The sequence below is a fragment of the Aulostomus chinensis genome, chromosome 18, assembly GCF_037954235.1.
Source record: "Aulostomus chinensis isolate RoL2024-O1b breed Wild chromosome 18, RoL_Achi_v1.0, whole genome shotgun sequence".
NCBI classification, from domain to species: domain Eukaryota; kingdom Metazoa; phylum Chordata; class Actinopteri; order Syngnathiformes; family Aulostomidae; genus Aulostomus; species Aulostomus chinensis.
Genome location: NC_141337.1, coordinates 17,370,923 through 17,384,135, shown reverse-complemented (window position 1 = coordinate 17,384,135; position 13,213 = coordinate 17,370,923). Strand labels below are relative to the sequence as shown.

General features: G+C 45.0%; 1 protein-coding gene across 2 annotated transcripts; it reads left to right on the top strand.

Moving 5' to 3' along the window:
• LOC147245474 (uncharacterized) lies at positions 1 to 5,327 on the top strand. 2 transcript variants are annotated; one of them, XM_086184656.1, is made up of 10 exons: positions 1 to 87; positions 349 to 563; positions 689 to 874; positions 960 to 1,141; positions 1,380 to 1,503; positions 1,625 to 1,735; positions 1,860 to 1,946; positions 2,033 to 2,220; positions 2,310 to 2,501; positions 2,585 to 5,327. In XM_086184656.1, the coding sequence occupies exons 2-10, from the start codon at positions 372 to 374 to the stop codon at positions 3,768 to 3,770; spliced, it is 2,448 nt and encodes an 815-aa protein (XP_086040782.1). In that variant the 5' UTR covers positions 1 to 87; positions 349 to 371; the 3' UTR covers positions 3,771 to 5,327. The 2 variants fall into 2 exon arrangements, with proteins under 2 accessions (XP_086040782.1, XP_086040781.1); XM_086184655.1 differs by having other exon boundaries at positions 15 to 563.
• Positions 5,328 to 13,213: the final 7,886 nt, after the last annotated feature.

Genomic DNA, 13,213 nt, shown 5'->3' with positions numbered 1-13,213 from the left:
CACCTCGACAACCAAACGCTTGTGAATCAGTGTAGGCCTTCAGCGTATTCGCACTTGTGTCTCAATAAAGACAAGTGTGGTGTATAGGTGAGCGAAAAAAGCAGTGATATTCTTTGATAATAGTTACCAAGCCAATAGAAGGTATTACTCTCTCAAGGTATAAAGGGTATGAGTACGCAGTGTGCACAGGCTTCGTTGTGCTCCATTTAAAAAAAAAAGGCTGGGACAAATATTCCTATTCTGCGCTCCGTATCTAGTCCCAAAGTATAGATGTTTCTCATGTCGATACAGATGTAGTGATAGTGTCACATCGTGAATCAATGTTGTGTCTACTCTTCTCTCTCATAGTTGAATTCATCACACCTACAAATATGTCATTCAGAATCAATGAACCGTTGATCCCCGGAGGAATCGTCTTCTCCTCTAACGCCACCTACGAGGTCTTGTCCATCCTGGGCGAAGGAGGCTTTGGCAAAGTCATGAAATGCAGGAGGACTGACGTGAACGGTGGTGAAAGAACTGTGGCGCTTAAAACACTGGAGAAGAGCGATGGCATACGTGAGGTACTGCATCTCCCTGTGACGATACTTCCTTGAACTTGAGCTCATTCCTTTAGGAGTAGAACCCTAAAATACACAAACTGCGACAACTCTCAAAGGAATACAACCTTATTTTCATTTATCTCCAGGTGCTCATGCTTCAGAGGATCAAAACGCTCAATTCAAGCTTCTTTGTACACTGGGAGCAAGCTTTCATTGACCGACAACATTTTTGTCTGGAGTTTGAAACTTTAGACCAATCTCTGCTGGACATCATGCTTGAGAGACAAGGCTCATCATTGCATCTGACGGAGATCAGGCCTATCATTGAGCAGGTATGTCCCACAACGTTCATTTATGCATTCATCCAAAGAAGAACGTGTCATCACATCGCCCTTTTCTCCTTTAATAACCTTTCAGCTCGCTAGTGGACTCTGCCAACTGAAGGAAGCAGGGATCCTACACGCTGATCTCAAGCTCAACAACGTGATGCTGGTCAACCATAAGCAGGAGCCTTGGCGGATCAAAATCATTGACTTTGGCCTCGCCATGGAAGCCTCCCAGGCCCAGCGGGGTCGAAAGCTTCAGACCATCATGTTCCGGTGAGGACCTGGACCTTTACTTGATCTCTTAGTGGTGTATTGGTTGCTGGTATAGTTCATACTGTCCCTTCATCCATTCATACACATGTATAAATATGACTTAGCGAGGAGCTGAAATATAATAATGATAATTATAACAGGAATAAGAGTCATTTTAAAGGTTTATCATAACTTATCATATAATCAATGATATAATAGTGAAAGTGGCATTCACTCTTGTGTGTTCATTCCCTCTCAGTTCTCCAGAGATAATCTTGGGGCTTCCGTATTCAGAAGCCATAGACATGTGGTCTGTGGGCCTCATGGCTGCTTGCATGTTCCTCGGTGACCTGCTCTACCCTGGGATGGATGAATACGACATGGTAAGTTCCAGTCACAGAAACTTCACGGACGTGTTTTGTAAGCGATGGCGATGAATATGGAAATGATTGGTTGCTTGATTATGAACTGCCTTTGTGAGCTGACACTGCGTTGTATCCTCAGCTCAGGTACATCACGGACACCCAGGGACCCATACCACAGCACATGCTGTCGTCAGGATTAAAGACCAAACAGTTTTTCAAGAAAGACTCAGAGGGTCTGTGGAGACTGAAGGTTCGTACCTCCTCACTCATGCTGACACAAGTGACAGAGCTGCGCAACATGTCTGAGCTTTGTTTTTAAAACTGAGTATGAATTCAAAAAAAGTCCATTCATCAGTGTTTTTTTCTCTCTTCAGACACCGGAGCAGTTCCTCTCGGAGACAGGGATCCACTCATATGATACCAGGACCCACGGGGCCAGCACTCTTGATCAGCTTGAGTTTGTAAGTGGGGACCGTAGTTCAAATTGGGGGGGGGGGGGGGGGTAGTTGAAGATACATCTGACCTTGATTGTTGTTGCTGGTTCCAGTTCCAGGTTACTGAGTGGCAGGCTCCTGAAGACGAGGCTGCCAACAAGGCTGACCGCCAGATGTTTGTGGACCTGCTAAAAAAGATGCTGATTCTTGACCCCTCACAAAGAATAACGCCTCACGAGGTGCTGGCTCATTCTTTTATTACCCTGGACCACCTGAAGGCCTTTAACTCTGACAGCAACTAGTAAGTTCACACCATGATTCTACTGGCTATTTTTGATATATTATACATTTGTATTCACCCAATTGATGGACTGTTTCCCTATCTTACAGTGCACTGTCGTCCATCTCAACTTTGACTGAACCCTGGATACCCAAGCTTGAAAAGCAGAGGTGTCATCGACCTTCCGGGGTGAAGAGGAAGAGAAATGCTGACGACGGCGATGATGATTATGATGAGAAAAATTCACCTCAGACATCTCATCAGCCTTCAAAAAAGATCAAGACTTCTAGTCATCTGGATGGGTAGGCTCTCCTTCATCACCACACCATTATTACAGATGCTTTTTTATTTCAAAGTAAAGAATCTTGTTAATGCCATTTTACAGGCCCAGTCATGCATATCCACATGTGGAGGAACATCCAGCCCAGCCTCCCCACCACAGCATCCAGCAGTCAGGCCAGTGGAAAAAGAGAAGGGCTGATAGAAGACGGAAGGAAACAAACCGTGACAGAAAGAAGCAGAGAAGGGACCCTGCAAGTCCTGAGGCCAAGACCCAGATGCGTCCCACTACTGGGGTGGAACACCAGGATGCTGGACCAATAAAAGCTGTGAGCCAGAGCAGCCAGGTTCAGCCTGACAGACCCGCTTCAGGCCACAATAAGAGGAAGAGAGATGACGAGGACCAGGCAGAAACCACCAGGATAAGGAAGATGCCGAGAAGGGACCCAGCAGGTTCTGAGGTGAAGACCCAGAAGTGTGTGACTGCCTGTGTGAAAAACCAGGTTGCTGGGCCAATGAAGGCTGGAAAACAGTGCAACCAGATTCAGCCTGACTCACCTGCTTCCAGAAAGAATAAAAGGAAGAGGGATGACAAGGACCAAGAAGAAACTGCTGAGATCATAAAGAGGCAGAGAAGGGACCCTGCAGCTCCTGAGGCCAAGACCCAGGTGTGTGCCAATGCTGGGGCGGAACACCAGGGTGCTTCAGGCCATTATAAGAGGAAGAGGGATGACGAGGACCAGGTAGAAATGGCCAGGGTCAGGAAGAGGACTAGAAGGGACCCTGCAGCTCCTGAGGCCAAGACCCAGGTGTGTGCCAATGCTGGGGCGGAACACCAGGGTGCTTCAGGCCATTATAAGAGGAAGAGGGATGACGAGGACCAGGTAGACATGGCCAGGGTCAGGAAGAGGACTAGAAGGGACCCTGCAGCTCCTGAGGCCAAGACCCAGGTGTGTGCCAATGCTGGGGCGGAACACCAGGGTGCTTCAGGCCATTATAAGAGGAAGAGGGATGACGAGGACCAGGTAGAAATGGCCAGGGTCAGGAAGAGGACTAGAAGGGATCAGGCAGGTCCTGAGGTCAAGACACAGAGGTGTGTGACTGCCATGGTGGAACACCAGGTTGCTGGGCCGATGGAAGCTGCAACAAGGAGAAGCTCGATTCGGCCTGACCCTCCTGCTTTTGGCCGGAATAAGAGAAAAAGGGACGACGAGGACCAGGTAGAAACCACCCCTACCAGGAAGAGGCCAAGAAGGGACCCAGCAGGTCAAAGGAAAAAAGAAGGGCTGTAGTTTGTGTGAGGGAAGGGGACGAGGGGTAGACAGATTGAAGTTCACATCCAGTGTTCCTGTGAAACTCCATCGACTGTGTAACCAGGGAAGACAATACAGGTGGCATCACCTTGATGTCCTCTCTGCACGTCCTCATCCTCACACCTGACCAGAGGTTGGCTCAATCCCTACGACGAGCAGCATAAATCTGGGTTGGGAAAGTGAAGAAGCAGCACTGACAGTTTCCTCATTAATGCCACTGAGATGACGTGACCCTGCTCCAGCGGAGCTGCTCAGATGCTGCCGATCAGACTGGGAAAAAAAAAACAAGAGATTAAAAACTTGTGGTCGGATCAGTTGAGAAATTCAAAGTAATTTCTGTATGATAACTTGTGAAAGTGATCAAGATAATTGATGTAAAGCGTAGTCTACTTCTGGCACTGATGATGAAAGTTAAAACACTGTGACAAATAATGAATGGAGTGCGAGCAGTGAAGTAAGAAATCATTAACGGCAAAATAAGTTTCACTCATGGATGTCTTTGTCTGCTTTCATTAGCCATGCGGTGCTTGTTAGCCCTCAGTTCAGCGAAGTCATCAAAACATTATATCAGAAATATCAAGGTCCATCTTAGTGTCAGTGTCACTGATGTTCAGCTGTGTAAAACCTGAGACCGTGAGAGTTTCACTGCCTGAGCAGCCTTGAAAAGGTCATATTAGTCCAAGCAGTGTCCCTCACAGTGACTGTCACCATAGTTGATCCCTTGCCAGTAGGTTCATGTGCATTCCCACACTATAAATGGCCTTTCTTTGTTTGTGGCATCTCTCATTGGGGTTGCAGCAATATATCGTGAACTATAAAGTTATTCTGTGGTATGAACACCAAACCATGTGCCTTTTATTAGCAAACTTCCGACTGTTGCAAATCTACTCTCATAGCCTACGCCGCACTTCTGTCGTCACCACCTAGCACACATAAACTAGAGAAAAACAGAACTGTGTGTTGTGACTCCAGCTTTAACCCCCTCCCAATCTCAATCATCATCTCCCTCTCAATCAAGTGTGGCAGCAACATCCCATCAACATCAGGGACGCGCAACTCATCAACGTCTGAGATGCCGACCGCACAAGAAGTGCCTCAGATGGCGGCCCGGTGCTTGAAAGTAGTGGTCGTTGTGAAATTCCTCATCCAGAAAATCCCCTGGATTCACACAACGCTCCCATACCCCTGGACCTGGACTGCTCCTCCAAGTCCCCCCACTCTTGATCACGGACTCGGTTATCGCCCACACATATACAACACTGCCACCATCTACATTTACATAGCGGCACCACACTAGATTCCACACGCGAGACACCAGCAGCCACAACACACTTGAGGTCGTACGACACACTCCATTTACGCTCTGTCTCCTCCGGACAGCCACACATTCCCCCCACTTAGGCCCCATTAGTTTAAGTTTTATTATAGATTGGCAATTTTATTTAATCCTTAAATAAAAGCATTAAATTTGGAATTCCCTCTGTGTCCGTCTGCCTCTGGGGTTCTACCTCACTTGACTCGCCAGTTCTGGTTCCAAGCCTAACACTGAGTTCTTTCTGGTCCTCAATGAGCTGCACTGCCTGATATTGGCTCTGCCTGAGGAGCTCATGTTTCCAGAGGCTTTTGTCTTTGTGTCTATCCTTCAGCAGGATTGTGCCAAAACTAAAGCATATTTTCTCCAAACCTGGTAGAGGGATATAGCAAGGACAAAGAGAGAACCCACTCAAATTTTAAACCAGGTTCTAATGATATAATTTAAAAATGGCAGTTTTTGGGACTTCCAGTTTAACTGCCATGAGGCAGGAAGCACATTGCCAGAGCGCCTCGTTCATCAAGAAAAATGACATTTTGTTGAAAGATTTTTTTCATCTTAACAGAAGAAGTTAGAGGTGTTTATAATACGCCCAAACCAAAACTAAAAAAGGTTTCACAGACGAAAGAAAGGGCTCATACAGCTGCGGACAAGTCAGGTGATGACAAAGCAGCTAGCCATCCTGACACAGGGGCTACAGGTTGATGTGGACATAGCTAGCCCACATACGATATTGAACGAGCTGAGCGTTTCAGTGTGAAAACGCAGACACTCTCCGATAGATATGACAGGACATTAAGGCAACTACCAGCAGAGTTGATTAAGTCAAAATGTGACTATCAGAGACAGAGGAAAGAGTGTAGGGGATGGGGGAGGCTATGAGGGAACCGCTAAAGCTACAGGCTAGGTTGGAAGATAAGCTAACGGATCAAGAGTGAAGAGCAAGATGGGAGAATATAAGAATTCGTGGCATAGAGGAAGGGTCAGAGAGCAAGTCCACATCTATGATAACAAAGAAGGTGTTGCGGGAGAATAATAGATGGATTGACGGGCGAACTTATGTCTCGGCGCGGATTCTCCACGCTAAGGAGGCATGGTAGTCTTGGCTGTGGAACAAACAATTAATAAATCCCTGCCATGGAAGGCGTTTGGGCCAGGTGAAGGACATGAATAACATAATTTGTGTGATCGGGGAAGATCTGACTCAGCTAAAACAAGGATCCCTGTGAAAAATGGCCCTCCACTGCTGGCAACGCATGGAGGCTTTCCCTACGAACCAGCAAAACATCTCGGCTCCCTCAGGGTCACAAACAAGACCTCAAAACAGGAAGTCCAACTTGAGACGTGGGCGAAATGTATGAAGTTTTCGTTCAACTAGGCTGTTCTAATCAGGTTTTTTTTGTGTGTGTTCATGTTCTTTTCGCGTTTTGAGTGTGTGTGTGTGTGTGTGTGTGTGTTTCTTAAAATTTGTTATTCTACTACTACTACTACTTCCTGGTAGCCTTGCGTGTGATCCTGTCTGTATCTAGAAGAAGGAGAGTGTTGATGGTCCCAAAGACGCCACAGCTGGCCACACCAGGATCTTGGTCCATTCACTGCCAACGTCTGTGGTTTGCTCGCCTCCGACCATCAGGGTCAGGTTCAGATGATTTCGCTCTCTTTAATAAAAAACAATCGGAGGTGTCGTGAGGAGCTATCAGATTCATTCAGCTCCACTCTTTCAATCATGGCTTTTATCCAGGGTCTCAGCAAGATAGTCATGCGCTCTAGTAACGTCTCGTTTCAGGGAGTGAATACATGCTGAGGACCCCCATTGTGGCGTACCCGCCACCTGCTGGCGAGGCAGGGAATTACACTTTCACAAAAGCAAACTCTGTAAGCTGTTGTGGGTTACGTGGGCAAAATGAAAAAAGACAAAATAGATATAACGTTCATGCCAGAGAGCCATTTAACCAATTCTGAGCATGCTAAACTTAAAAGGCAGGGCTTTAACCAGGTTTACTCCTCATCCTATAAAACAGGACACAAAGGGGGGGGGGGGTGAGATGATCTTGAAAAGAGTAATTTTTGAACAGATATCAGAAATGAAGGGCAAAGAAAGAAGGTATAATATGCTTGTAGGAACATTCGAAGGATCAGAAGCCTCTCTCCTAAATGTATATGCACCTCCAGGTGCAACGTGGGGGTTCTACAGACAAATCTTTGATCTCATGATCACAAACGCCAAGGGAATGGTGGTTTGTGGTGGTGACTTTGATCTGAGACTGAGAAAAAAGTGGGATGTGTCGGAAAAGATGATAAGAGAGATGGAAATTTGTGACATATGGAGGGAGTTCAGCCCCACAACTAGACACTACACTTTGTATTCCCCCAACACATAAAACTTACTCAAGGATTGATCTTTTTTTTATGTAAAGATATCAGTTTTGTAAGGTCTGGTAAATGTGGCATAAAGGACTTGTCAAACCACAGCCCAGTTTGCCTACATTTCAGTTTAAAACAGAATAAAAATATTTTTTTTTCCCTGGGACTTAATTTAAATGTACTTAAAGGAAAAATGAAAGACTCTTTATCTCCATTGTAACTGACAACATTCAATTGGGTCCTTAAAAAAAGGAGAGATTCCTCCATCTTGGACGGAAGCATTTATAACTGTAATACCAAAAGATGGTAAAGATTGGACAGATTGCTCTTGAACCAGGATGATAAACTCCTCATGTCAATTCGGGTAAAATGCTTGGAAATAATACTTGACGATGTTATCCAGTTGGATCAAACGGGGTTCATTAGACAGAGACAAACAGGGGACAACGTCAGGAGGATATTACCACCACATAAAGACAATTTAGAGGCTGTCTTGTTAGATGCAGAGAAGGCATTCGACTCTGTCAACTGGTCGTTCTTACATAAGAAAATATATAAATTTTATATATGTATTCGGATTAATGGAGGATTATCAAATAATTTTGAACAAGACAGGAATGTCGACAGGGTTGCCCTGTGTCCCTGCTATTATTTGCCATCTTTACAGAGTCCTTGGGTCAGTGGATGAGGCAGAATCAGAAGATCGAGGGCATCAGGGTGTCTCAAGAAGAACACAAAGTTGCCCTATTTACTGATGACAATTTGATAAACTTGGGGCAGCCATTCGCTTCCCTTTCCTCATAACCCTGAGGGAATGTGACATATTATCAGATTATCAACTAAATACACACAAATCTCAAATTTTGACATTTAATTGTCCTCCTTGCCAGTCCATCAGCGAGGAATTTAAAGTTAGCCGGGAATCAAAGTCAATTAAATATCAAGGTGTGAACATTCAAATAAAGACATGAACTTGACCATATAAGAGAACTACGACCCCCTATTGTCCAAAATTAAATCTGATCTGATGAGGTGGAATCTGGTTCCCTATTTAGGATTAGGACAGAGGGTGGAAGCAATAAAAATGACCTTGTTACCCAGATCATTGTATCTGTTCCAAAACATACCTGCAGAACTCCCAAAGGGAAATATCAAGAATTCGACAAATTAATATCACAATTCATTTGGATGCATTTGCACAGAAAAAAAAAATCTGAAGGGATTTCGATACCACAGAAACCGAAACCCTAACCTACAAATCCCACCTGGATCATTCCACAATAAAAAAATCTAATATCCACATATTGCCTGATGTGAGCTGAGGCTGGTGATGTCGGCCCCACCTGTAACTGCTAGTCTGTAGATAGGCTTATTGGTAGCTTAGCACTTGATGACCTTGTGGGCCCTGCACATTGGATGATGTGAGTGAAGGAGGGGCGGCGCTGTAGTGGCTGATCACCGCTGTTTTAGTCAATGCTACAATTTCACCACCCTGACAATGTAGACACCCAATGTTGCGTCACAACAGTTAGCTGCAGTAAAAGATGTGACTGAGTGAACAGGTTGGTGATTCTACAAGCTAAGTCAAGCTAACCGCTGGCTAGCACATGCTAACTGCAGGCTAGCACATGCTAACTGCAGGCTAGCACATGCTAACTGCAGGCTAGGACAATCTAAATGCCAGCTAACACAAGTAACCCTGCTGGTGTATTTTTCTCAGGAATAAATGTTGTCTGATAGCAGTTGATATCCTCTGGAAGGTCTCATCTGCAGTTCTTGCATCAGCGAAAGCCATTCTCTTAAATCGAGGGTCAAGAGCAGCAGCATCTGCAAGGATGTGGTTTGATTCGATTCGATGGAATCTAGTCGACATGCTTGCACAAATACAGTTGACCAGTCTTTTGTCGTTCGTGGCTCTTTGCAGTCCCCTAGCCAGTAGTAGGACTTTTGAGGCTGTAGCTAGTGACCAAAAAAATACATATTACTTTGAGGATACGATTATAAAGTTGTTAAACAATGACAAATATTACAATGTACTAAACAGATATCTACTATGGTAACAAATATTCATAATTTAGTATCAGGTAATTTGCACGCATGCGTTAGAAATCTACTCCTTAACAACATACCTTTCTGCACTGAGTTCAACAGTGACCTCCTCAAATGGTTTCAAGATGGTGCACATTTCCTGCAGTGTCGTCCATTCTTCTTGGGATAAAAGGCGGACTGGTGCATTGGTGATGGCCAGGGTGGACACGATGGGATTTTTGTTGGTCAGAAAACTCTGCAACATGTCATACGTGGAGTTCCATCTTGTGACACAATCCTGTTGGAGTCGTAGTTCATCCACCTCCATTTGGAGCTGTGTTTCCTTCAGTTTTTGTGCAGCTTCTGTGAAAGTGCTCCACTGCCTCTTCAACTTTATCGATGATAGATTGTGGACCTTTAAGGGCATCTCTGACCACAAGATTAATGGTATGTGCCAGGCATGGGAGTTGGCTCCATCCTGTTATTTGAATAGCCTTAGTAATGTTTGCAGCATTGTCAGTTAAGCAGCACACCACTTTCTTATCAATCCCCCACTCTGCTGCAACACTACGAAGCTTTTCTGCCAGGTTGTCTGCTGTGTGCCGCTCACTGAATTCAAAACAGTCCAGTAGGCAGGAGGACACGTGGACATCTTCAGTAAAGTGACATGTTACAGACATGAATGAGGTGGTAACCCTTGACGTCCCACAATCCGTTGTTAGGCACACTGCTGACACTTTGGACACCCTTCTCCTAAGTGATGCTACTTCTCTCTCATGCATTTCAGACACTCTCTGAAAAATACCTTCCGATGGAGGAATATAGGAGGGGTTGAGAGCATAGCAGAAGTTTTTGAATCCTCTGTCTTCCACAATTTGAAATGGCTGCAAGTCAGTAGCTATCATCTTTGCCAGCGCTTCATCTTTCTTCTCCTGTCTCAATGGGGTCAAGACAGGAGCTGTAAAGTACTGACTAAGAGATGTCTGCTTTGTTTTTGTGGTAGCAGCAGCAGGTGGCTGGTCAGGCAAAGTGTATGTGGGCCCAGTGGTATCAGAGGCTGCTGTAGCTGTGGCTAGAGTGATGGGAGCACTGGTATGACGTCTAGCACTACCTGATGTGGAGGCAGAAGAAGCACTGGCATTTTCAGAGACTTGATTGTCATGTGAGTCATCTGGCTCTGTTCTCACCTCTGCCGCTTTGATTGTTGGATGTTGCGTTTTCAGGTGTCTGTGCAGATGGAGCCTGACTTAATAGAAATATTTTTTTGGCATATGTTACATTTAGACTTACTGTCTGCCACTAAAGAAAAGTGCATCCAAATGCTGCTTCGTTTCCTTGAGCTCATTTTGTCAACGTCTGACTCTCCTCCTCCTCAATAAAACCGCTCGCCGTTGCTGCTGTTTTTTTTGTTTTTTTTTTTACTGGGGCACTCACGTGAAGGCAGCGTGCACAATGCAGGGTGCAAATCGTGCAAAGAGCCTGAACATGTATGGCACTGACAACTTGCTGCACTACACATCCATGTTCGTTTTTAATATTATTATCATTTATAAGATGTATGTATTATTATGTGTGCAATATATTATTTTTTAATATAAGCATGTCCACATTCTCTGCCGGCAGTTGGGACCTTTGCGCATTGACTACGTCTCCTGTTGTTGAAAAGATGCGCTCACTTGGAACGGAGGTAGCAGGGACAGAAATTTCCACTGGGAAACCAAAATGCTGCCAAACAACCATTTGAAAGTGGCGGGGGCTTCTTCAACGGTATCACGACCGGTCTTTTCAGGACGTCATTGTTGAAGCGATCCTTCCCTCCTTCTCCTCAGCGTCGCACTCGTAACACAGCGAGTGTGAGGGAGGTGAGTGTTGCTGTGGTCGGAGGGTCGAAAAAACGCAGTTTTGAAAATGAGGAAGAACTTCCTTCTTGACAAGATGCATTCTTATGCACGGAAGTAACTGAAGAGTCGCTGCAAGTCATGGACGAGCTTCTGAACTCTGAGGGGGCACAGTCAGAGCCCTCTCCGGAGTCTCCACATGTGCCACCATCCAAACAAACGAAGACACCGAACAGTGGAGAGGAGGAGCAGCCTGGGCTCACCTCTCGCTTGCTGTCAGCCACGGAGAGAGAGAGGATGCAAGAAGAATCCCTCAGACGGCTACGGTCCCCTGGAAAGCTCTGTTCAATCCAACACAGACACTTTGAGAAGCGTCACAGAGTCCCTTGAATTCTTGGGGAGACAAGTGAAGGATGTGACGACGAAAACTGACGATTTCCAGGACCAGAGTTGACACTCCGGAGAAAGAAAACGCAGCGCTCCATGAGAGGTGCAACGACCTGGACGCCTACAAGAGAAGGTGGAATCTCCGGGTCGCAGGGATCCCCGAGCGGTCCGGAGTAACCGTCAAGTAGATCATCGCTGACCTCTTCAGCCAGATCTCCCCAGACATCGGTGACCCGCTGCCCCTCTCCGTGGACATCGCGCACCGCTGGGTCCCCGCTCCGGAGAAGATCGCTCCAGCCGCCGGATCGTCGTCCAGTTCCTGTCCCGGTCCCACAGAGACAAGATCTGGAAGGACGCCAGAACCTCTGGTGTCCTCAAAGAGAGAAAGATCAAGATCCTGGAGGACCTGACCCAAGAAGATAAAGACGCAAGGAGCAAGCTGTGGCCCCTGGTGGAGAAGGCGGGAAAGGAGGGGAAGCGCGCAGGCGTCAGAGGTGCAGCAGCGCTTATTGTACACAATAACAGACGAGCCAATTCTTTGACAAGAAAGGACATTTTTATTTATTTTGAAGGAAATCTGGACAATGATACAGTTTTTTTTTTGTCCAACTAATCCAGCTGCTTGGGAAATTTCACATTCACAAAAGAAAATGCACAGACTGCAAACCAAATATTGATCTCTTTCTTATGGACATCCAGCAGCATTGTTCTACAATTAAAGACTGTACAAACAAGAAAGCGATTGGAACGAATCATGTGTTTGAACTCTTTAATGCTCTTTTAAGTTAATAAGGTGTGTGTATACCACAACTGGAAAACCCTGGCAAACCCTGACTGCAATGTGCAACACTTTGCACTTGGACAACTACAGAATACCACCTTTAGATGTGTCATATTCAGATTTATATTTTTATTTGGTTCATTTGTAAATTTAACTTTGTCTTCACTTCCCAGTGTTGTTTTCTCTCTGCACTTTGTTTTTACTCTGTTCATGTCTCACGTGTTGTCTGTCCCTGTAGTTCGAGATGTTTAATTATAGACTACGATCTGTTTTAAACCTAATTGATTCAACACTTGTGAAGTAAAAAAGAATCTGTTGTTGAAGGAGTTTATGTCTGTTTGATCATAAGAGATTTAAAACTTTGCTTATTTGTACCAATACCAAACCTACTGAGGTGGGCCTTCTGTTAATTTACACATATTTAATCAGTTGAAATCTTCATTGACTTTAAAATCTCCTTTTCAATAAAAGAACGACTGTCGCATGACATGCATGATGAATCATTTTGGTTCTCCACAGTTAAATAAATGTGGCAAGCAATAAAATCATCCTTTTTAGTCAGACTCCTTTTATTTATTTATTAAACTACATTGGGTTCCTAACACTAAGACACGATATATTTAGATGTAATTGATACATTTATTCATTTATTGAAGGAATGTTCTATAGCCATAACAATTTATATAAATATATATGTTGACCATGTATATCA